This window comes from Anastrepha obliqua, chromosome 6 (assembly GCF_027943255.1).
Source record: "Anastrepha obliqua isolate idAnaObli1 chromosome 6, idAnaObli1_1.0, whole genome shotgun sequence".
NCBI classification, from domain to species: domain Eukaryota; kingdom Metazoa; phylum Arthropoda; class Insecta; order Diptera; family Tephritidae; genus Anastrepha; species Anastrepha obliqua.
Window position 1 is genome coordinate 36,159,384 of NC_072897.1, and position 26,364 is coordinate 36,185,747.

At 41.4% G+C, this 26,364-nt stretch overlaps 3 protein-coding genes across 3 annotated transcripts; all 3 read left to right on the forward strand.

Annotated features, from left to right (window-relative positions):
• The first annotated feature begins 4,408 nt into the window (after positions 1-4,408).
• On the forward strand, positions 4,409-9,658 carry LOC129250357 (uncharacterized). Its single transcript, XM_054889986.1, has 3 exons — positions 4,409-4,750; positions 4,886-5,833; positions 9,485-9,658. The coding sequence occupies exons 1-3, from the start codon at positions 4,409-4,411 to the stop codon at positions 9,656-9,658; spliced, it is 1,464 nt and encodes a 487-aa protein (XP_054745961.1).
• LOC129250000 (uncharacterized) lies at positions 9,456-21,029 on the forward strand. The gene is made up of 2 exons (XM_054889650.1): positions 9,456-9,714; positions 20,263-21,029. Exon 2 carries the CDS (start codon positions 20,282-20,284, stop codon positions 21,005-21,007), a length of 726 nt encoding a protein of 241 aa, XP_054745625.1. The 5' UTR covers positions 9,456-9,714; positions 20,263-20,281; the 3' UTR covers positions 21,008-21,029.
• Positions 10,344-13,895, forward strand: LOC129250358 (uncharacterized). The gene has a single exon (XM_054889988.1). It carries the CDS (start codon positions 10,344-10,346, stop codon positions 13,893-13,895), a length of 3,552 nt encoding a protein of 1,183 aa, XP_054745963.1.
• Positions 21,030-26,364: the final 5,335 nt, after the last annotated feature.

Here is a 26,364-nt window from a genome sequence, read left to right on the forward strand (position 1 = left end):
TCCGGTTAAGATTCGATTGTAATTGTTTAGTATGTACCTTGTTTTGACAATTCATCAAAGAATTTGATCCGGATAAGTCCGGATAAACGGTATTTTAGTACTTTGAATGTTGTTGGTAAAATTTTATGAAAAAGGTATTTTCCTTTACAAGGGATTAAGCGAAATATTTATTTGTGTTAGGTTCAATGGGAACATCGCGAATGAGGATTGTGACTAGAAAGTACTTGTTTGACCTCATGAACAATGAAAACTTACCCAACATAGAGGCAAGGCTAAATTTCTTGAAAGATCAATTTATGTCTATTAAAGGATTCTCTGACAATCAAATTGAGACGTTGAAAAGCAATTTTGCACATTTCAAATCAGAATTTAAAAATCTATGGACTAAAGCTCATTATAAAGAAGCGGTATTCCTAAAAAGTAATGAATCTTCGCTGAACGGAACCTTCGCCATTCCCGTTGTTGCTGACAGTCCTTCAAATCGAACAGGACGACCGAGTAAATCTTTTGGAGATCTGAGCGAAAGAAGTAAAAGAAGAAAAACTGAGGAAATGCGCTCTAATTTTGATCAAAACCTTATCGTGCATGCTGCGCAAGTAGAATTAAGAAAGTCAGGAAAACGAGATGCTTCGAATGTGCTAAAAGAAATCATTACTTCGCCAACTCGCGAAATCAAATATAAAAAGGCCTGTTATCGAACAAAGTCATCAAAAGATAAAATTTGCCCCTTATCTGTCCAGGAAGCAATGCAAATGTTCATCGATGCAGATCTAACACGAGACCAATACGAGACAATAAGAAGAACAAATAAGAAATTCTTTCCTTGTTATAGTCTTTTACAAAAAGAAAAAAAGAAGTGTTATCCGCCACCAGAATCTTGCACTGTAAATAGTACGGGTGCAGAAGCCGAATTGCAACCTTTGGTCGACCTTACCGTTAGACGATTATCGGACTACCTGGAAGAGGTACTAACAACATTGAAGGTCCAAGAATGTGAGACCCTTAAATTAATTTGTAAATGGGGTTGCGACGGGTCCCAACAGACCCAGTTCAAACAAAAGATTGAAAATGATACGGATTCAGATACGAACATTTTTCAAAGCTACTTTGTTCCTGTAAAATTAGTATGCGGCCAAAACATGGAAAAGACTATATGGGAAAATCCAACACCATCTTCTCCTCGATTTTGTCGGAAACACGAATTTTTAATGACAATGGTTGACGGAAAGGTCTGTAATGCTGCCACAGGAACCACATCAACCAGTCGTTGCTACATTTGCGGCACAACCTCAAAGGATTTCAACAATTTGGATAAAACAATAGATGTTAATTTCGAGGCTATTCAATTCGGCCTTTCGGTATTACATGCCAGGATAAGAATATTTGAGAGCATTCTCCCTGTTGGGAACCGCTGTAATGAATAGAACCCAGCACTTTGACTTTGCAATTTCTTTCGTTTTGTTGTCATTTACAGTCATTTACACTCAATGCATACTTATATTACATAAATACACACATACCAATTAAGCGCTCTCATTTTAATCATTTTGCCTATTACTTATATTCGTTTCTAATTTACTGTAACATCTTGTACATACATTTTTGCTATATAAGGTCCTACTCAACTTATGTACATTACCATTAGAAAAAATACACTAGCGAAATAAAGTGAATTCGAAGTCAAGACAAATCAGTCTTCCGACTCTTAACATTGGTGACCCCGACGTGATCATACATTTGATACGTCGTACAAACAAAACAAAAAAAACCAAAAACTAATAAGCAAACGTTGTTGCTCATCTTAAGTACCGTGTGCTTAAGTACATTCACCTGCATAACCGTTGCATACACGGTCAGCTACCTTGGCCTACGGGACTTGCATTTACTTTTACAGCTGTAAACTCACGCCATCCTACCGCTAACTTAATACTGTATACCGCATACAGTTGGGAATTTTTGTAATCGCTATCAAAGGCACTGTGAAAATGTCAAGGAATGAAGACTCTCTATCCGCACGACCAGGATGGTTCCTGAAAAGGAAAAGTGAAGCTATTTTTAGGCAAATGGAATCCATACATCGTCTCGCAACAACCGAAGCCCTACGCTCACTGGATCATGTAGATCTCACGTTGAAATTGGAACTGGTAGACAACATACGGAGTAATTTTGAGCTCACACAAAACCGCCTGGAAGAAGAAGATCCTGATGAATTAGATTCTGATGCTCGACAGCAGCTCTTGAACATATTTATTTCAGTCAAAGGCGCCATCACTCGCGAGCTACAGTCCAACCGCTTAGATAGCCATTTACATTCAACCACACGCAATTTTTCGCCTCAGGACTCGCAATCTGTGGTTGTTCTTAAGCAACCAAAATCTTGTTTACCGGAACTGAGGTTGCCAACGTTTAGAGGCAACTACTCAGATTGGCCACAATTTTTCTCCATGTTCCGCACCATAATTGACCGAGAAGCTGAATTAACTAAAGTGGAAAAACTCCAACATCTCCGCTCATGCCTTGCAGATGCCGCGTTGGACACCATAAAGTCCTTAGAAATTCGCGAATCTAACTATGATAAAGCTCATGAATTACTAAATAACCGATTTGATAACAAGCGTTTAATTTTTCAGGCACATATCCGTGAGTTGTTTGGACTAGAAAGTGTCGAAGGAAAGGTGGCAACAAATCTCCGGCGGTTAACGGATAAATTTTTGTCACATATTCGTGCATTACAGACTTTAGGCAGCATAGAACAATTGGCCGACAGCTTGCTGATACACATCGTTATGCAGAAACTTGACTCCGCTACTCAAAACATGTGGGAGGAAAAAGTGTCATCCAATGAGCTACCCACTTGGGAAGGCATGGCGTTGTTCCTAGAAAAAAGGTGTCAAACTCTGGAGAATGTTGCGTTTGCTACGCTCGGTAAGACTCCAACTAAACAGGTGAGCAAATATGTGAATCGCAACAAGTCTTTTGTGGTCTCGAAGCCTGCGCAAAGGTCATGTGTGTTCTGCAAACACCTTGATCACCTCATTTATACTTGCCCGTCATTTGCGAAACTCTCCCCAAGCGAGCGCTGGAAAGAGGCAAAAAATGCTGAACTGTCTTAAGCTTGGACATCGAGTACAACAATGCAAATCCACTCACTGTTTTCGTTGTAAAGGTGCTCATCACACCCTTTTACATAAGGATATTCCAGAGCAACCCTTCCAAAATGCCTCATTGGTAGAAAAGTTTCCTCAACCAGGATCAGCAGCATCTTTGGTTTCCATGGCGCCTCCATGCATATCAAACGAGCACTCAAGCATTAAACTAAACGAATCCGTACTACTAGCTACCGCAATGGTGTTTGTAAAAAACAGTGTTGGATGTTTTATCCCCTGTCGTGCTATTTTAGACTCAGCTTCGCAACTAAATTTCGCTACGAGCAGGTTATCCAACCAACTACAATTGAAGAAATCGAAGTTCGCAGTAGCAGTTTCGGGAATTGGAGACTCAGATACAACAGTTGAGTACACAATCAATATTATTTTTAAATCTATTCACAGCGATTACACAAACACTATTACGGCGTCAATAATTCCCACCATTACTGAGCAGCAACCAACCACCACTTTCAGCATATCCCAATGGGTCATACCTAAGAACATAAAATTGGCCGATCCATCATTTAATACTTCTCGTAGGATTGACCTCTTAATTGGAGCTGGCATATTTTTTGACTTGTTGTGTGTCGGCCAAATACGGAACCAACACACATTTTGCAAAAGATACGTCTCGGGTGGATCGTCTCTGGCGGTAAACAACGCTGCAACATCAGCTCTTCGTGCGCGGTGTCATCCAAGCTCGTCGAAAGCAACGAACCACATGGATCACTTGATCAAATGGTCCGCAGTTTTTGGGAAACAGAAAATTGTCTCGAAGGAACCACGAAGGTAACAAAAGAAGAACTAGATTGTGAAATACATTTCCAAACAAACCATTGCCGTTTGGGTACTGGCGAGTACTCAGTCCGTCTTCCTGTCAAACTGAGTCCAAATATGCTTGGTGACTCATATCAACATGCTTTACGCCGATTAATCTCTCTAGAACGACGCTTGCAGCGAAACGACAACGTAAGATTACAGTATTCAGCGTTCATGCGAGAATATCTCGATTTAAAGCACATGACTCTTGTGGATGCTCTCCCCAATGTACCAACATATTATCTTCCTCATCACTGCGTTTTTAAAGAAGATAGCACAACAACGAAATTACGGGTAGTATTCGATGGTTCAGCTTCTACAACAAGTAACTACTCCCTGAAAGAAATTCTTATGACAGGTCCAACAATTCAACCAAAACTTGCAGAAACTTTAATACGTTTTAGTCAAGGCCCATCGCATTAACAGGTGACATATGCAAAATGTACCGCTGCGTACGCATCACTTCACCAGATGACTATCTTCAGTGCATACTTTGGAGGGAAAACCCGATGGAAGATGTTAAGACCTACAAATTGGAGACTGTCACTTATGGAACACGACCAGCATCATTCTTAGCTATTAGAGCTATGCACCAGCTGGCTAACGATGAAGCCGAATCTTACCCCCTTGGTGCTCAGATAGTACTGCGGGATTTTTATGTTGATGACATGATCACTGGATCCGATACTGCTGAGGAGGCAATTGAAATAATGGGGCAAACTTCGCAGCTACTTGCAAAGGGTAACTTCAAAATACGAAAGTGGTGCTCCAATGATCAAGCTGTAATAGCGCAGATTCCTCTAGCTGATAGGGAAAAACTTCTAAGGTTTGACGACGGCAGCAACATAACAAAGGCACTAGGGTTGCAATGGAACACAGATCATGATTTATTTTTCTTTGCATTTACCCCATTTCAGAAACCAACAAAAATAACGAAACGCTCTGCACTTTCCATTATTGCCCGTTTGTATGATCCGCTCGGCTTAGTCGGCCCATTTGTATTAAAGGCAAAAATATTTCTTCAGCGTCTATGGATGGAAAAACTTGACTGGGACGAAAGTTTACCGATGTCTCATGAAACAAGTTGGGAAAACCTATGCAGCCAATTCAACGATGTCAAACATTTGACATTTCCCCGCTTCATCGCTAAAAGGAATGCATCGTTGGAACTTCATGCCTTTTGTGACGCCAGTTTGTCTGCATATAGTACGTGTGTTTACATACGTGCTAGCAATGGTAAGAGCGTATGCATAAATCTGCTTTGCTCAAAGTCGCGAGTTGCTCCGATTAAATCTCTCACTGTGCCAAAGCTCGAGCTGTGTGCTGCCTATTTGCTTGCTCAGTTAGTGCACTCCATCGCTCAACTTAATATCTTCAGCTGTATGTTTTATTGTTGGTCAGACTCCAGTATTGTGCTCTCATGGTTGAAGGAGGACTCATCCCGGTTCAACGTATTCGTAGCTAATCGCATTAACAATATTCAAAATCTCACAGATGGTATGGAGTGGCGTTATGTCCCAACAGCTGTAAACCGTGCTGATATACTATCACGCGGAGCCACACCAACAGAATTACTAAATTCTTCGTTGTGGAAACATGGACCGCCGTTTTTGTCTAATCCGCACAATGAGTGGCCTAAATGCTGCGTTCGAACTCAAGAGCTTCCCGAAATGCGCAAAACCTTTTTGCTAACTACACGCTCTGCTTCTGATATGTCAATAAACTGCAAATACGTAAATTCTTTTGCATCTATGCAACGCATCTACGGTTACGTTTACAAGTTTGTGAAGAAGGATATCTCAGGTCATTTAACACCTAGTCACATTCAGAATGGAACATACTTCTTAATTCGCATGATACAAATGGTACACTTTTCAGCTGAGTATACGTCACTTCAAAGAAAAGAAACAATTTCCTCTAAAAGTGCATTGTTTTCTTTATCACCTTTTCTGGACCCGGTTGGGCTTCTGAGAGTTGGTGGCCGTCTCAAGAACACAAACTTAGATTTTGATTCGCGACATCCTATTATAATGCCAAAACATCATCCTCTTACAACATCTATGATTAGTTATTTCCATTTAAAATATCTACATGTAGGTCCTCAGGCATTGCTTGCAACGATTCGTTTACAATATTGGCCAATAGGTGGTCGGAAAACGGTGGCACAGGTTGTCAACAAATGCATCATTTGTTTTCGTGCGAAACCAAAATTGATGGAACAAATCAAGGCAGATTTACCGGGGGAACGAGTAAAAGCGTCCAGATCATTTTTTACTACAGGAATAGATTTTTGTGGCCCGTTCTATTATCAGTCGGAAATTCGGAACAGGCAACCACTGAAGTGCTACATCGCCTTGTTCATATGCTTTGCCACGAAGGCAGTTCATCTTGAGCTCGTCAAGGATTTGTCGACACCCGCGTTTCTAGCTGCGTTGCAAAGATTCATCAGCACACGAGGTAAACCTAAAACAATTTGGACGGATAACGCAACAAACTTTGTTGGAGCCAAAAACGAGCTGCTGGAACTAAGGCGATTATTTCTGAGTAGGGAACATCAACGTGAAGTGGCCAAACATTGTGTCGAAGATGGAATCGAATGGAAGTTTATACCGCCAAGATCTCCTCATTTTGGTGGACTTTGGGAAGCTGCTGTTAAGTCAGCGAAATTTCATTTCTACAGAGTCGTTTGTTCTTCGAGGTTGTCCTTCGAAGAGCTCCGCACACTTGTTTGCCAAATCTCGGCAGTAATTAATTCACGGCCTCTTATTCCTCTTACAGAGCATCCTGATGATCTTGCAGTTCTTACGCCGGGACATTTTTTGATTGGCGGCCCTTTCACAGCTACAGTAGAACCAGACATCACTGATCTGAATATTAACAGGCTCAGTCGTTGGCAGCGAATTTCTCACATGCAACAAATATTTTGGAAGAAGTGGAGTACAGAATATCTTACCCAATTACAACAACGATACAAATGGCGAACCCATAGGGAAGGACCTGAAAAAGGTGCTCTAGTACTCATAAAAGACGAAAATCTGCCGCCGCTTCGTTGGCCTCTGGCACGAGTTATTGACATAATTCCTGGACCAGATAGTGTAGTACGCGTAGCAAGCCTAAAAACAACTTCAGGAATCACCAAAAGAGCTATAACTAAATTGTGCTTGTTACCATTAGACGATCATCTTGAAAGCTTAAACTTTCAACGGGCGGAGGATGTTGGGAACCGCTGTAATGAATAGAACCCAGCACTTTGACTTTGCAATTTCTTTCGTTTTGTTGTCATTTACAGTCATTTACACTCAATGCATACTTATATTACATACATACACACATACCAATTAAGCGCTCTCATTTCAATCATTTTGCCTATTACTTATATTCGTTTCTAATTTACTGTAACATCTTGTACATACATTTTTGCTACTCAACTTATGTACATTACCATTAGAAAAAATACACTAGCGAAATAAAGTGAATTCGAAGTCAAGACAAATCAGTCTTCCGACTCTTAACACCCACTTTTGTAAACGCAATACAACAAGAGGTAACTCTAATTACTAACAAATCTTTGAATATGGTCAGTAACTGGAGAGTCTCGGATGAGGACTCAATGTCTGACCACAAACCCATACTCTTTGACTTAAATGGGGTGGTAAAGTTTTCCACATTTTACAGAAATCCAAAAACAGCAAACTGGAAAAGATACAATGAATCTCTTTCAGCTAAGCTTAATAACAGCGTAAGCAAAATAACATCAACAGAGAGCTAGAAAAGGCAGTAACAGACATGACTGACTCAATTATAGCCTCATACCAAGACTGTTGTCCACTAAAAATGGAATCCTCCACGAAGAGGGTCCCCTGGTGGAACAACGAACTTGACAAACTTCGGAAAGAAACGAGGAAATTATTCAACACTGCAAAGAAAACAAATAAATGGGACGAGTATAGGAAATCCCTGACTAACTATAACAAAGAACTAAGGAAGTCCAAACGAAACTCTTGGAAAAACGTCTGCGAGGATCTAAAAGATATTCCAGAAACAGCCAGAATTCAAAAATCACTATCCAAAGGTGATTCATGTCCCATAGACACACTAAAAGCTCCAAACGGAACTATTACCAACACCTGCTCAGAAACACAAGAGCTTCTTCTAAAGACTCACTTCTCAGATTGTAAAAGTCATGACTTATCAATTTAGTCTAGACACATTTTGGCATGGTAACTCACCATTATCTCATTCGTCAACAAAATCATAAATTTTGAAAGGATAGAGTGGGCAATTAACTCCTTTAAACACTTTAAATTACCAGGCCCAGATGGAATATTCTCAGCACTGTGGAACTGAACCGAGTTATGGTGAAAATCTTCAGAGCTAGTCTAATATTGGAATACATTCCAAAGACATGGAGGAAAGTGAAGGTAATATTTATTCCTAAGGGAGGTAACAAACCCCCTGATTCTCCAAAATCTTGTAGACCAATCAGTCTATCGTCGTTTATGTTAAAGACATTGGGAAAGCTACTTGAATACCATCTAAGAGGAGAAGTAATCTTCAAAAACCCCTTGTTACGCCAAATGGCTTAGAATTTTAATTACTAATTTAATTCTATATATTTAATTTAATTTTAATCATTATTATTAGAATTTGTTAAATTCCATAATTTCTCGTAACGTTTCAAATTAAGTTTACTGTTTTCTAAAAATACTGTTCAATTTTCGTACATAAAAATAGCACTATATATGTATAAACACCTATATTACATAAACGTAACAGAGCAATACATATTTACTATAATTACATAAATTTGAACTTAATCCGTTAGGCTAAAACATTATAAAAACTCGAATTCAGAAATAAATAAATCACTTGTGAAGTTACCACCGAACGCGCTCGCATATTATTTAAACAGGCAATCGTATTCGCGCATGTCCTACAAAAAATAATTTATCATCTCAAAAAAGCTTGAGATTTTTCATGGCGCCCGAGCAGGGACAGTAGTGCGAAAGTGGAGTGATAGTGATAAAAGACCAAAAGTTGGCAATTTGTGCACGCAAATTTTTAATAACTAATATTTAAAACAAAGTGCCGAATAAATAACTAAATAACTATTGCCTGCGCGGTCCGTTCACAAAAATAACAAAAAAGACAACAAAACTAGTATATGTACATACATATGTATATGCATATACAAAAAAGTGCACAGTGACAAATGAGCCCCCAAAAACCAAAAAAAAAAAAAAGAAAAACTAATACATCTATCAAAAAAAACGTTAAAATTATTTAAAAAAAAAAAAATTGTTTAACAACAATAAAATATTTAGAGCCAAAAAAGTTAAAAAAAAAAATATATAATAAATAAAAAAGAATAAATTACAATACACAGTGCAAAGCTGAAACAGTGCGGTGCTTATATAAACGGTCACAGTGATATGTAAATGTTCTCGGCCAAAAATAAGGCAAATTTATAAAAAAAAAAAAAAAAAACAGTGCAATTCACCGCTGCTCATTTGCAGTTCGTCGCCCTCGTGTATATATCACTGTCCGCTGTCACAGTTCTCGCAGTTACTGCCATACTCACCGCTGCTCTCATCACTGTAACCGTCGCTGCTACTCTGGTCACTGCTGCTGCCGTCATCGCCCGCTGTCGCTGCAATCCCTACCGCTGGTTCTGTCGCCGCCAGGAATGACCTGCACCTGCATTCTTTGCAAAAGGAAAGTCAAGGCTTGCAATAAGCCTATACAGGTAACAAGTGCAATAAATTGAAAGTTGTGATTGTTGTTGATAAACACTCTCAATTTTTTGCATCCCCTTTTCACTTTCTTGCATATATATACATACATATATGTACACACTCCCATATGTGTACATGTACCATATATACAATTATCTATACAAATATACGTATATAAAACTCCGCGAAAGTGAAACAAGGGTACGTTGGGATTTGATAATAAAGGGTGTGACCTTAAATGCGAAATCGTCAATAAATTAAAAAAAAAAAAAAACAAAATTAAAGAGATTGAAGACCTTTTTTTCGAACAATAAGTTCAATTAAATTAAAATTATTATAAAGTTAAATAAATTTTTCGTAAATACGGATTATTTACAAGGAAATAATTTAAACAAAAATCGATTTTTCGCAAATCTGTTGAACAATTTTCGTAGTGTTGTGCTACTGTGCTTGCTCATCCTTTCGTGGCCTGACCACAGCCTTGTCCAACAGCTATTTTTCGTTTTTTTGATTGAGATTTGTGCAGGCTATTCAGCCATCTTTTCGTTTTCGTTTTTTCAGCCACAAACTCTCACAGATATTTTTTCGTTTCTGTGGACATTGAGCAAATTTTTCGGGAGTTTAAATAATTTAACTCAAAATGAGCAAGCCAAAGACAGCAGTTCCAAGTCTCTCTCCAAGTAAGGAGATTATGGAATTGAAATCACTAAAGCGCCAGCGAACTGTTGCGAAAAATAGTATAGTGCGCATAAAAACGGGTCTCCTCGATAAAACAATGTCGTTAGATCCAATTGAATTGGAGTGTCGACTGGACATTTTGAACTCTCATAGCGATAAGCTTATGAAGTGCCAGTCGAAAATTGAAGAAATCGACGAGGAAGACATAGCCCGTGGGGAGTTAGGGGACCTAATAGTGGAAACTAAGTCCGTTATAAAATCTATTCTGGCGAGAAATAAATCGTCAATAGCCGAAACATCATTTGTTGCACCTCACAGCTCGCGACTACCGAAAATGTCGCTACCGAAATTTAAAGGGGAATATTCAGAATTTAAAAATTTTATGAGTCTGTTCGAGAGTTTGGTGCACAACGATCCTACAATCCCAGAAATTGAGAAATTTAATCACTTGGTTAACTGTCTGTCTGGTGAAGCTTTGGGAACGGTAAAGGCCTTCCAAATGTCGGACGAAAATTATTCGAAGGCGTTGGCTAGTCTCAAAAAAGTTTATGACAATAAATGCTTAATATTTTTCGACACAATTTCCAAACTTTTTGAACTGCCAACTATCCCAAAGCCATCTGCGCTTTCATTGCGCACAATGATTGATACAGTGTCGGCTGTTTACGACTCGTTGCTGTCGTTAGGTGACGAGAAAAACATCACAAACGCTATCATAATTCATCTGGTAATGTCAAAAGTTGACACCGTTACTCGGTCAAAGTGGGAGGAACAGTTGGATTATGATAAGCTGCCATTATGGCGTGAGTGTGAGGCAGCATTAAATAAACGCTACCAACATTTATCTGCCGATGAAGCCTCAACGTCGAGGCTCAAGCCGTCAAGCAGTCACAGCATTCAGAAACCCCACCTTCATGCGGGAAGGACGAAAGCTGCCTTAGTGACTTCAAATATAAAACAGCCGGTGTGTCCGCACTGTAAATCAAATGATCATAGTATACCCGCGTGTCCTACTTTTAAAACTCTCTCTGCTCAGCAGCGATTTGAGTTTGCTAAATCAGTCCCCTTATGCATAAATTGTTTGCGAAAGGGGCACTCAGTTTCAAAGTGCAAAACGGATCGGAGTCGTGTTTGCAACCGTTCGCATCACACGTTGCTGCACCAGTACCCTGTATCCTTTGCAACTGCACCACAACTTTCGACCTCGCATGCCATGCACACGATGAGTACGCCAGATCGGGTTATGTTGGCTACAGCCGTAGTCAACGTAAAAGGTAGCTCCGGAGAGTACCTTGCTGCACGAGCCTTGCTGGATTCTGGATCTCAGGTGAATTTCATGACAGAGGATTTGGCGCAGAAATTACGAATTCGTCGCGAAAGTACGACCTTAAATATTATCGGCATCGGAAATGCAACCAAAAAAGTAAGGACGAAATTAAATACGTTTGTAAAATCGCGGGTCAATAATTATGAGTTTTCGGCACAGTTTTGGATAATGCGATCCATTTCAGCCAGCCATCCAGATCGTAACGTAAATATTAATGGCTGGAAAATTCCTAAAAACATTAGCTTAGCGGACCCAGAATTTTATAAGGCTCAAAAGGTAGATCTTTTGTTAGGTGCTGAAACATTTTTCGAGCTTTTAGCTGTAGGCCAGATCAAGGCCAGCCCCAATCACCCAACATTGCAAAAGACACTTTTAGGCTGGGTTGTGTCTGGCAAATACGCCTCCAACCAACGTCCTCCTCCCACAGTCAGTAGCACATTATGCCATACTGAACAAGGTCTAGCAAATATAGATTCCATTGTCCAAAGGTTCTGGGCGATGGAAGAAATACCTTCAGGGGCTAGTTCGACAAAATTCACACCTGAACAAATAGAGTGTGAAAAATTTTTCGTAAAAACTACTAAAGTTTTGCCTTCAGGAAGGCTTCAAGTAAGACTGCCTTTCAAAGATGACCGTAAGTTACTCGGTAATTCCTATGAAACCGCGTCTCGGCGGTTTCAGGCCCTGGAGAGAAAGACCTTGAAAGATCCAGAACTTCGTCAAATGTATCTGGACTTCATGAATGAATACATCGAATTGGGTCACATGAGCCCAACAAATAATAAGATCCCGAGTGAGCCACACTACTTCATTCCGCATCAATGCGTTCTTCGGCCTGAAAGTACGACGACTAAATTACGTGTTGTTTTCGACGCATCAAGTCGTACCTCTTCTCAAATTGCGTTGAATGAAATCTTGATGGTTGGGCCGACCATTCAAGAAGAGCTGTATTCAACACTTCTTCGTTTTCGCTTGCATAAATATGCATTTACGGCGGACATTACTAAAATGTACCGCCAAATTCTCATGCACGAAGAAGACAAAAACTTTCAGCTTGTAGTGTGGAGACGGCATCCATCTGAGCCACTTCAAATCTTTCGACTTAACACCGTAACATACGGCACTGCGCCTGCTCCATTTCTCGCTACACGGTGTTTACAAATGCTCAGCGATGCCAATACACATATGTATCCACTCGGCTCAAAGGCAATAACAAGAGATTTTTATGTAGACGACCTGCTTACAGGATCCGATAATTTCGAATCTCTAGATCTTATTAGAAGTGAGGTAGTTAAAATATTAAACTCGGCAGGATTCAATTTATCTAAGTGGTTTTCAAATCACCCATCATTTTTCGATTGTGAGAGTTCTGAGAAGGCCTTAAACTTCAATCACACAGACTCCACAAAAACACTTGGAATCCATTGGTTGCCGAAGGAAGATTTGTTTCGGTTTGTCTTAAATGACAACTTTACCAGTTTACGAGCCACTAAGCGAAACATATTATCAGTTTCGGCTCGTCTTTTCGATCCTCTTGGTTTACTTGCCCCACTAGTTACCAAAGCAAAAATCTTATTGCAAGAGCTTTGGCTGCAAAAACTAGATTGTGATGAGTCGATTCCATTGCACCTAGACACCAGCTGGGAAAATTTCAAAGCCAATCTACTGCAGCTACCATCAATAAGCATTCCTCGGTTTGTACACACCGAGTCGAGTGCAAGCTGCCAAATTCATGGCTTTGCCGACGCCTCAATACGAGCGTATGGCTGCTGTATATACATACGTAGCCATTCGGCTGGTGGAACGAAATGTACGCTGCTTACTGCAAAGTCTAGAGTGGCTCCGCTGAAGACTAAATCTCTTCCGCGTCTAGAGCTCTCGGCAGCCCACTTGCTGGCCAAATTATGGTCACGAATAGCGCCAATGTTGAGTCGGCCAATTGAAAATATAAACTTCTGGACAGACTCCGAAATTGTTTTGCATTGGATCAAAACGCATCCATCTGTACTACAGACCTTTGTTGCAAACAGAGTGTCCGAAATCCAAGAGTTGACGGATAAAGCTACTTGGCGACATGTGCCAACTAAGCTAAATCCCGCGGATCAAGTGTCTCGGGGTTGTAACGTGGACGAATTGAATAATTCTATCTGGTTTAGCGGTCCACAGGCTGGCAAAATCCTCCACTGAACCCTCCCCGAGGGTGCCAGCTGGTAATAAGTACCACAGTTTTCCTACTTACAGAAGGTACTTAGCTAAGTTAAGGGTACTATGGGTTGGGTTCGATACTCCTCAATAGTACAGCACTACCCAAAGTACTTTTAACGTGGTCGGGGGTGAAGGGCTGGATTAAGGTGTGATGCGACCCGTGCCGAGAATCTGTCAGGCTTGGGGCCCTTCTAACAAATAACCAAGTCTCGAACGGAGCTTACGGATACCTGGCGCCCTCCGTAATAACTAGCCTTACCCGTGTAGTTCGGAGCTATGCACGGGCGGACATCCTTTCTCCGACACTCGTGGGTCCAAAAATGCAATCGGATTTTTCAAAAATTAATAAAAAAAAGGAGATCGGTCCTCCTTCGAAAAGACCGACAGGAACAAACAGTTCCGCAATAAGAGCAACGGTCGCACCGAGCTCAAAGAGAACTCCATCCATCGGCCAAATAAGTCGATCGAAACACATAGCGACAGCCTCAGCGAAAGAGAGGCCAGTTGCCACACAACCAGAGCTGGACACAGGTCCAAGCACTAGTAGGGGTGCACTAGCCCGGCAGTCAACTGTCATTCAGCCCCCAAAAACGGTCCCGACCGGAAGCACTGCTACTGCTAGCTCCGGTACCGAAGGATGGCCGCTTGTGAGGGTGGTAGACCCAGCGAAAGCGAGCTACCAGGATCGCAGAAATGCAGCCAGGCTCTTAAGGAGGGTGCACGAAACTCACCCAAAAGAAGGTGAATTGTCTCAGGAGTTGAAAGAGGCGATTGATAGAGCGAAAGCGATCATTCCTGATTTCAACCCTGACTTCAAACCAGTACAACCGGCTCCAAAACGACAGCGGTACTTGGAGGATAATAAGCCAATCGCAAAAAGGCACAAACCAATGGGCGTGACGCCCAGAAGATCATTTGCGGAGGTTGCAAAAGACCGCTTTATCATAGGGGTCCTGGACCAGAACCATCCTGAAGGTATGATCCCTAAAGCCCAATGGAAATGGATCGAGGCCAAGCTAACGAAAGTGGCACTGAAGGTCATTCTGGAGAACCCCGGTCCCCCGCCTGCGTGCGAAGACTTAGGCTGGCACCAGGGCCAGATAAAAATAATAGCGTGCGACGATGAGAGATCGGTTCAGCTGTACAAAGAGGCCATCTCCAAAGTCGGAGAAGTGTACCCAAATGCCAAGCTAGTGGTCGTGGACAGGAAGGATATTCCGTCCAGGCCGCGAGCAAGGGTTTGGTTACCTTCAACCGTCGAAGACCCGGTGGAGATTATGAAGCTCATCCGGGTCTGCAATCCGGACATCCCAACGCAGGAGTGGAGGTACGTCAAAACTATTACCAACCAAAACAGCGCAGATGAATCGAAAGAGCAGAAGCGCGCCACCATGCAGGCTCTCCTGCTCCTCACAGAGAACTCAATTGAACCGTTAGCGAAATGCGACGGGCAACTTAGATACGGTTTTGTAAAGGTGAAGCTCCACATTTATAAAACCGACACGGATGCGATTGAGTTCCTCGCCACGAAGGAAACCGAAAAGCCCATGAGGGAACTGGAACCCATGAGCGAAACCGAGCCAATGAGCGAAGACGACCAGCCCACCGAAGAAGAATACGCCTCTTCAGGCTCAGAAATGGGCTTAGGGAGGTTGTACTTCGAACGGGAGGGTAAGTATCCCACACAACAGCGTAAGTATTCCGAAAGGGAACTTTTATGCGAAAGCAAAGAAGACCCAGACGTAACGTTAACAGCTAATGCATCTTCTTCAGATAAACCTACACCATTGTAAAGAAGCCTGCCTTGCCCTCCTGGATCGTCTGGCAGAAGATCAGCCGGATGTAGTCCTCATCCAGGAACCCTGGGTACGGAATGGCGAAATCTGCGGTCTGAGGACATCAGGTTATAAAGTATATAAGACTAATTGTGAAGGTACTAAAAGAGCATGCATAATGGCAAAAGTACATCTTAATATCTTTATGATTCATAATTTCAGTAAGGCAGATACTACGACGGTTAGCTGGGAAGTGAGTGGAAGCAACACCTGGCTAACCTCGTTCTATTTTGCCGGAGACGACACGGGTCCACTGCCGTCACCGCTAATAAGAAGCCTTGTGGAAGACTGCAAAGCTCACAACCGCAAACTAGTACTAGGAGGTGATGCCAATGCCCACCATACCATATGGGGGAGCTCGGATACAAACGAACGAGGTGAGTCTCTCTTTAATTATATTATATGTAGTAAGCTTTTAGTGTGTAACAAAGGCAACGAACCTACATTTATTACGCGCAATAGACAAGAAGTTCTTGATATTACGCTGGCAAGTCAAACCCTTTACGGAAAGATGACGCAGTGGAGGGTTCTGAATGAACACTCTTACTCCGATCATCGCTACATAGAAATTAAATTTGGGGGAAACAACCCACGGGCTCCACCCGCCAACAGGAACTTGAAAAAGACCAACTGGCATATATATAAACGGGAACTTAAGGAAAGACTTCCAAATTCCCAAAATATTTCTATTGAAGACAGAGAATCATTGAACGAACACGTACAAACCCTTACGGAGGTCTGTAGAACTGCGCTAAACAAGGCTTGCCCTTTAATTAGGTATAAGGGGAAGAAAAAGCCGCCCTGGTGGTCAGAAGACCTGTCTAAATTAAGAAACGACAGCAGAAAACAGTTTAACAGAGCGAAAGCGACACGAGAGAGTAAAGACTGGGACTGCTACTACAGCAAACTAAAAATTTACAAAAAAGAAGTTAGGAAAACGAAAAGGTCTGGTTGGAGAAAGTTCTGTGGAGAAATCGAAGGAACCACAGAGGCCTCCAGACTGCGCAAAATCCTCTCAAAAAAACACAATCCCACCGGATACCTCCAAAAACCGGACAGGAGTTGGACTACTTCGAGTGACGAAACGTTGAAGTTGCTAGTGGACACGCACTTTCCCTGCAACGAATCGTCTAACGTAGTAATCGACAATGGTACGGAAATATCAAATTCTGACATTGAAGAAATAATCACTGAAACTAGGATAACCTGGGCAGTGAACACGTTCAAACCATTTAAATCACCGGGCCCAGATGGACTATTCCCGGCCCAAATACCACATTCACTCAACTACATCATGGAGTGGGTGACGGCCATATTTAAGGCCGCTCTGAAACTGAAAAGTGTCCCATCAACATGGAAAGAGGTAAAAGTGGTCTTTATCCCTAAAGCGGGAAAAAGTTCACACACAACACCTAAGGATTTCAGGCCAATAAGCCTATCCTCCTTTCTGCTAAAGACATTAGAAAGAATTCTAGAAGAACACATTAGGGCTAACATCAGCCCTAATAAGCTCAGCATCTCACAACATGCGTACTGTAAAGAGAAATCAACTGAAACAGCACTTAACTCACTTGTTACAGAAATCGAGAAGTCAATGTATAACAAAGAATTCACACTGGTAGCCTTCCTAGATATCGAGGGCGCTTTCAACAACATCCTACCGGATACCATAATAAAGGCACTGACGGATTTCGGGATCTCTGGAGCTCTGGTTGAGTTCATCAAAAACATGCTCTTGAGCAGATTTGTGATCGCAACCCTAGGGGCCTCAGAGATCAAGAAAAAAGTTAGCAGAGGAACACCTCAAGGCGGCGTGCTGTCCCCTCTCCTATGGGTGCTGGCACTAAACTCATTGCTAAAGAGCCTAGAGGAGAGAGGACAACACGTAGTAGCATATGCGGACGATGTTGCAATGGTAGTAAGGGGGAAATTCCCCAATACACTCATAGAAATCATGCAGGATTTACTAAATATGGTTGTAAACTGGTCAAAAGCAAATGGGCTAAGCGTCAACCCCAATAAAACTGAACTAATCCTATTTACCAGGAAACACAAAATACCGAATATAACACCTCCGACTCTAGGAGGAACGGCACTGTCATTTAGTGATGAGGCCCGCTACTTAGGTCTAATACTAGACCGAAAGCTAACATGGAAGGCAAATGTCGAAGATAGAGTAAAAAGGGCGACAATAGCACTATACTCTTGTAAACAGCTGATAGGACTAAGTTGGGGTCTCTCCCCATCTATCGTATATTGGCTTTACACGGCAATTGTCAGACCTATCCTAACATACGGCATATTAGTATGGTGGCCAGCTTTAGATAAATTGCACATTAAAAGAACCATGGCACACGTACAAAGAATGGCCAGTCTTTGCATTTGCGGGGCCCTCAGAACCACACCCACAGATGCACTAAATATCATGCTTAACATTTTACCAATAGAGCAGTACGGTAAGCAAACAGCTGCCAAAGCAACTCTCAGACTAAGAGAAATCGGCCTACTCAGAACGAACCAAAGAGGACACTCCTCAATTTTAGAACAATTCCCCTGCATTCCCAACACAACGGATTTCTGTAGGACCAAGGATATCAATTTGTATAAATCCTTCGTCACAGTATTTCCTTCCAAAGAGGAATGGGATAACGGGCTCATTGTTAAGATAAATAAAGTAAACATCTACACAGATGGCTCAAAACTGGATAACAAAGTAGGTGGAGGGGTCTACTCCGACAAACTCGGAGTATGCCAATCATTCCGCTTACCTGATCATTGCAGTGTATTTCAGGCGGAAGTCACTACCATAAAAGAGGGGCTTAAAGAGATAAAAACGAGAGTATTATCCACAAATGAAGTCTTCATTTACTCGGACAGTCAAGCAGCAATAAAAGCGCTGGAATCAAAAACACACTCGTCAAAAACAGTTCTAGAATGTTTTAAACTACTAGATGACGTATCTAAGTGCTACAAGGTGCACCTTATCTGGGTACCGGGCCACAGGGACATTCCAGGAAATTGTAAGGCGGATGAACTTGCAAGAGCCGGTACAACGCTCGATCTCGAACCGGATAAGGCGCTGCTACCCATACCTATAGCCACTTGTAAATTACTTATAGACAGGGAAACCATCAAAAAGGTAAATACAATCTGGCAAAACCTCACAACATGCGAACTAAGCAGACAGACATGGCCGAACTGGAACAGCGGTCGATCGAAGATCTTGCTAAGATTCAACAGGGAATCTATAAGAAAAATGATAGGTGTTTTAACAGGTCATTGTTTAATAGGCAGCCACGCTAGAAGGTTAGGACTACCTTACTTCGATTTCTGTAGAAGCTGTCTAAATACAGAAGAAGAGGAAACAGTCAGACACCTTTTATGTGAGTGTGAAAGCCTAGCTAGGAGAAGGCTGCGCCCCCTCGATACAGCATTTCTAACCGATGTAGCGGATATAGCCCATCTAAAGCTAACGAAGCTCTGCTCGTTTATTAAAGCAACCGGATGGTTTGAAAGGGAACACGTAGAGTAAGGATAAGCTCCAGTGGTATCACAATGGACCTGCCGAAGGTCTAAGTGTGTCTTACGACAACCACCCTACCTACCTACCTACCTAGCGGTCCACAGTTCCTCCTAGAAGACCCTGCGTTATGGCCAACAAACACCCACTTCCAGCTCTCTCCAGGAGACGAAGCATTAGAGAAGAAACGGAACGCAACAGTTTTAGTTGTTCAAGCAAATGAATCGCATCCAATTATGGAACTCACCAAAAGAGTATCTTCTCATCAAAAACTGCTTCGTATTGTCGCTTACATATTAAGATGGATAAAACGCATTAGAAACCCATCTGCGACATTCACACAAATGCTGACGGCTGAGGATATTAAATTAAGTTTCCTCAAAGTCATTCAGGTGGTTCAACATGTTGAATATGGTGAAGAAATTATGAAACTCACCAAAGGTACCACCCTACCCTCAAGTTTGCAAAAACTTAATCCATTTTTGCACAACTACTCGGAATTGTCGCTGTTGTTTAATTTACTCCGAGTAGGAGGCCGCCTATTAAATGCGCCTCTCCCATATGATGCCAAGTTCCCACTGCTCTTAAGCAAGAACTCGCACTTCGTTACCACATACTTACGGTACCTACATTTTCGAAATCACCATGCTGGAGCAAAGGCATTGGTAGCGCTTCTCCGAGACCGCATTTGGCTGGTCAATGCTCGAGAAGCTTGTAGTCGTACCGTTCGAAACTGCACACACTGCTTTCATTATAAGCCGAAGCTGCAAACCCAAATAATGGGAAATTTGCCTGCCGATAGGCTTCGTGCACTACGACCCTTTCTAATATGTGGAGTAGATTTTTGTGGTCCCGTATATACTACATTAAAAATACGTGGTAGACCCCCAGTAAAAACATATATCGCAGTGTTCGTTTGTTTCACTTCAAAGGCAGTACATTTAGAACTAGTAACAGACTTGTCTTCTAATTGTTTTATTTTCGCCCTAAAAAGGTTCATTGGACGCCGAGGAATGCCGCGGAAAATATACAGCGACAACGCCACCAACTTCGTCGGCGCCGATCGCAAGCTTCGCGAGCTGAGGGATGCTTTCGAGGCCCAACAACCGGAAGTACAGAAGTACGCAACGGACGAAGGATTCACCTTCGCCTTTATACCACCCAGGGCACCGCACTTCGGCGGGTTATGGGAGGCGGCAGTGAAGTCCGCCAAACACCTTCTCGTGCGCGCAATCGGCAACGCGCTGCTCACCGCCGAAGAACTACAGACGCTGCTCGTCGAGGTCGAGGCCGTACTCAACTCGCGACCCCTGGTACCACTGAGTCAGGACCCGAACGATGGAGAGGCCCTAACACCAGCGCACCTACTAGTTGGGTGCCCCCTTCGAGCGCTGCCACCAGCCCAAGTATCGATGGACCCAATGCGTTGCTGCGACAGATGGCAACTTGTCTGTTGTCTCAAGCAACAGTTTTGGCGACTGTGGTCCAGGAACTACCTGTTGGGTCTTCAACAGAGGAACAAGTGGTTGCATCCGAAGCGCAACCTCGAGCTGAACGACCTCGTCCTGGTTCAGGAAGACAACACACCACCGCAGCAATGGGTGCTCGGCCGCGTCGCCGCAACCGTAACAGGGCAAGACGGCAAAGTCCGCGTAGCAGACGTGGCAACCAAAGCGGGCGTAATTAAACGCCCCGTTCACAAGCTCGCCGTACTGCCATTAGACGTTGAAGGACCATGAGCCTTTCAAGGTGGCCGGTGTTACGCCAAATGGCTTAGAATTTTAAATACTAATTTAATTCTATATATATTATTTAATTTAATTTTAATCATTATTATTAGAATTTGTTAAATTCCATAATTTCCCGTAACGTTTCAAATTAAGTTTACTGTTTTCTAAAAATACTGTTCAATTTTCGTACATAAAAATAGCACTATATATGTATAAACACCTATATTACATAAACGTAACAGAGCAATACATATTTACTATAATTACATAAATTTGAACTTAATCCGTTAGGCTAAAACATTATAAAAACTCGAATTCAGAAATAAATAAATCACTTGTGAAGTTACCACCGCTCGCATATTATTTAAACAGGCAATCGTATTCGCGCATGTCCTACAAAAAATAATTTATCATCTCAAAAAAGCTTGAGATTTTTCACCCCTTAAGCTGCAATTTGCTTACCAAAAAGGTAAATCCACAGTCACAGCACTGCACACACTCGTTGTCAATATAGAAAAGGCTCTAAATCAGAAATAAATAGCCCTCTGTTCCTTCATGGACATAGAGGGAGCCTTCGACAACGCAAATTACAAATCCATGGAAACAGCACTCGAGAAAAGAGGTGCAAACCCTATACTAACACATTGGATAAGCCAAATGCTTAATCAGAGGATTATTAAAGCCTCGTTAGGCCAAGCTTAATGTACAAGAGTAAAGGGATGTCCGCAAGGAGGAGTTCCTTCTCCACTGCTATGGTCCCTACTAGTTGATGACTTGGTGCAGCACCTAAACAATAAGGGATTTATAACCATTGGTTATGCAGATGACATATCTGTTATAGTATTTAATAAAAGGCAATCATGAAAGGACACTAACAGACTTAACACAAACAAAACCACAATTACCCCCTTCACAAGAAAAAGACTGTTGGAATTTCCTATATTGAAAATAAATGAAACAGTGATAGAACTAATGGAAGAGGTCAAGTATCTAGGTTTAACCTTAGATAAAAAACTCACTTGGGAGTCACATATAAGTAATATAACATAAAAAGCCACGAAATCTTTGTGGACAGCCAAACAATTACTAGGGAGATCCTGGGGCCTCAGTCCTAATATGGTCCTCTAGATATACACCCAAATGGTTAGACCAATCATACTGTATGGGGTACTAGTATGGTGGAGCAAATCTATTCAAAAAACAGCGGTAACCAAACTGGGAAAAGTACAAAGGCTTGCTTGCCTATACATCAGAGGGGCTATCAAAACTCCCCCAACAGCTGGCATGGAAGCACTCCTTAATCTTCCACCACTTTATATAGCAATCCAAGAGGAAGCAGCTACACAAACACTCATGCTAAACATGAAAGAACATTTCAAATTAGGCAACCTCACCGGTCACCTAAGTATCCTAAATAAAATCAAAAACACCATAAGCATGGCTCAAGTTTCAGACCACATTGACCGAACCCTCTGTTTCACACAAGGATACACAGTTACCTTTCCTGAGAGGAACGAGTGAAAAACAAACCCAAAATGGATGAATGATGACTCACAAAAATGGTACACTGATGAATCAAAAACACCTTCTGGTGTAGCAGCAGGAGTAGTGGGGTCCAGAATCCACAAATCATTCTCTCTCACCAGGGACACCACCATCTTCCAAGCGGAATTATACGCAATAATGGAAGCAGCAAACATCATGCAACGTAGAAACCACAAGAGAGTAAAGATTAGAATACTCTCGGACAGCCCATCAGTTCTAAAAGCTTTAGGTAGCTATACCTCAAGCTCAAAAACTCTCTTAGAATGCCACAAGGCACTCAATAACCTGGCATCCAAAAACAATGTCTCATTAATTTGGGTACCAGGAAATGAGGGATATGACGGCAACGAAAAGGCAGACTTTCAAGCCAAAAAAGGGGAAGATGTAAATTTCATCGGACCGAGCTCCATGTTTGGATTTAACATTAACAGCCTAAAACAAAAAGTAAAATACTGGGCCAAAACTCTAACAAATCAGCATTGGAACAACGTAGAGAGTCTTAGACACTCCAAAAATTTCTTAAGTTTGAATGCTAAAAGAGCTAACATGGCCCTCACGTTAAACAAAAAGGGCATTCGCACTCTCACAGGCGCCCTCACGGGTCACTTCACCTGCAACAAACACTTACATAAATTAGGCATAACTGACACCGGCACCTGCAGATTTTGCTGCGAAGATGAGGAGTCTATAGAACATCTCATCATCGAATGTCCCTTCTATGCGTCAGAAGGGAAAAGTTTTTAAACAAGTTCATGCTTATAGATGAAGACCTACAATCACTCCCTCAGAAGGAGCTGGTACAATTCATAAGCATACTTAACAGTCAATACACAGCAAAGGGTGCACAATAGATCAATATGGTCGCAGTGCTAAAGGCCCATACCTTAACCCTTTACTACCATTAACCATTAACCAAATACAAGCTGGCCGATCGAAGATTTTGCTAAGATTTAACAGAGAAGCTATAAGAAAGATGATAGGAGTATTAACTGGTCATTGTTTAATAGCCAGCCACGCTAGAAGGTTGGGACTCCCGTACTTCGATTTCTGTAGATGCTGTCTTAATACAGAAGAAGAGAAAACAGTCAGACACCTTTTATGTGAGTGTGAAAGCTTAGCTATGAGAAGGCTGCGCACTCTTGATACTGCATTTTTAACCGATGTAGCGGGCATAGCCCACTAACGAAACTCTGCTCGTTTATTAAAGTTACCGGATGGTTTGAAAAGGAACACGTAGGGTAAGGATAAGCTCCAGTGGTATCTCAATGGACCTGCGAAAGGTCTAAGTGTGTCTTTATGACAACCACCCTACCTTCATACCTGGGTGTCTTTAAATTCAGTCTTTTATATTTTAGTAGTTTGGTTTCATCGATAAGTGACGTTGTCGACCCTGTGTCTATTAGACATTTTATTTTTTCATCTACTATCGTCAGTTCGACTACCGGTAAATTTGTTGATGGTTTGGCAATTGAAAATTTTCCTCCGTGTAAATATTGTTATTAGTCTCATCGTTTTCGTTCGAGTCGAGGTGTATTTGAATATGGTCTACGTGCTAAAGCTTTATACAATAATGCTCGCAGTAACATCTGTATACATTTCAAATGAAAGGGCCGCCATAGTCTGTGGCTACTCAGTTAGGGTTACCAAACGCGTCTGTCACTATTTCAAACCGTTTGACCATCTCTCCGATGTTGAGGGTTTTGATTGGAAAAACCCAACAAAACTTCGTAAAAATCTCTTATATTGCTGTTGTATATAAAGGACATAAATTAACAATGTGCAAAGCTTCTAGTGGTTGCTCGCCCTTCAGTATGTGATTAGAGAAGAACTCCTTCTTGTTATGATTTCTCTGGTAAGATGCACTTCACAAAGGAAGCGATGCACGAATCGATTCTTTTGACTACGTCCGATATAAAATATTCACATTCAATTTTGTCTTTTTGGTGGGATGGCCATATTCCTCATACGCAGTGCTAACAATAGTGTTTTGCAACTCATCTGAAACGCTATATGTATAAGAAAGAATTTTTTACATAAAATACCATGTTGTAATGAGAACCCCATGTAAATGAAAAATTACTTCCTTCCGTATCATAGTATCGTAGATTTTATTGCAGGATTTTTGAAAATTCCCGTAGAACCCTGTCAGCTGATTGCTCTCTCACCACACAGTGTTTCCAAGCAGTACATTACGAAATCATTTACAAAATAAACTTAGAAAAACTATAATTTTTATTAATATGATTAAAAACAATGTTGAATAATGTTAATTATAGATAAATGAACTATTTGAATCTGTTGGTTTTTGGCTTTGGTTTATTAAACAATGAGAAATTGTAACAGATAACGCGGCTGCGTGAAAAAGTGTGTATGCAAAAAAATCAATGGCAACTTTATGTCGACAGAACCAAACACAAACACTCACAAACCCATGTATTGCGTAAATATGTAACTAAAACAACGCAGTTGTTTTCTACGGGATGAGTTTTACTCAATTTTGTGTATCCTAGGGGCTGCGGTAAGGGACTATGATACGTCGGTCACTGTTTTCAGCATTAGAATTAAGAGACATGAATAATAAGAGCATCGAAGGTGTCACCTCTGCTCTTGCCTTGCTTACTACAGAGGTTAACGAACTCCGTGGTTGTATGCATGCATGTGATTGTCAGGGCTAAAAGGGCCAAAAGTAAAACAAAACATTAAACTAACTTTCCTACAACTGCTGTAAATGCGAATGCTATCTCGCCCTCTCACAAAACTAGTGGTTTAAATGACACTAATGCTGAAAACAGTGAACGACGTAAACGCAGTCCCCTCTCAGCTGTTACGATCAAACTAATGAGAACCCCATGTAAATGAAAAATTGCTTCCTTCCTTCCGTATCGTAGTATCGTAGATTTTATCTCAGGACTTTTAAAAATTCCCGTAGAACCCTGTCAGCTGATTGCTCTCTCGCCACACAATGTTACCAATCAGTACATTTCGAATCATTTACAAAATAAACTAACAAAAATTATAATTTTTATTAACTTAAAAACACTGTTGAATAATGTTAATTATAGATAAATGAACTACTTGCATTTGTTGGTTTTTGGTTTTGGTTTATTAAACAATGAAAAATTGTAACTGATAACGCGGATGTGTGAAAAAGTGTGTAAGCAAAAATATCAATGGCAACATTGTGTAGATACAACCAAACACATACACACACAAACCGATGTATTGTATAAATATGTAATATAACTAAAAGAACGCAGTTGTTCTCACGGGATGAGTTTTTGTGCTCGTTAGGGGCTGCGGTAAGGGACTGCGTACGTCGTCCACTGTTTTCAGCATTATATTTATGCTGCCGCTGCTGTGTTAAGAGAGGCCAAGATAGCGGCAGAGCCATTAAGAGGATCGTCAGCCACTGTTAGTGTATTGACGCCGACTTCTGCGCCTACTGCTTCGCTCAGTAATCAACATTTCAACTCCGCCTACTCTCTCTGCTTCTTCAACTGATGCTGATGCTGCTGCTGCTCACATCAACATCTCGACTGCGGGATCCAAACAAAGCACTATTCCCGTACTTAGCGAACAAATGCATACTCAAACTTCGTGGGCAACTATTCAAGGGCGAAGGAGTAAAAATAATAAAAGCTGTCGGGATGCAGTTATTGGTCTTAATTCAAGTACTGAGCTTGATGTATAGGGTTTATCAGTAAGAGCGCTTCAACTTTTGAACTTTTTTGAATAAAACACAAACGGTTTGACTTTTTTAATTAATTTTTTTTTTATTATCGAGTTTGAACATATACATTTAAGTATGAAATTCGATTTCT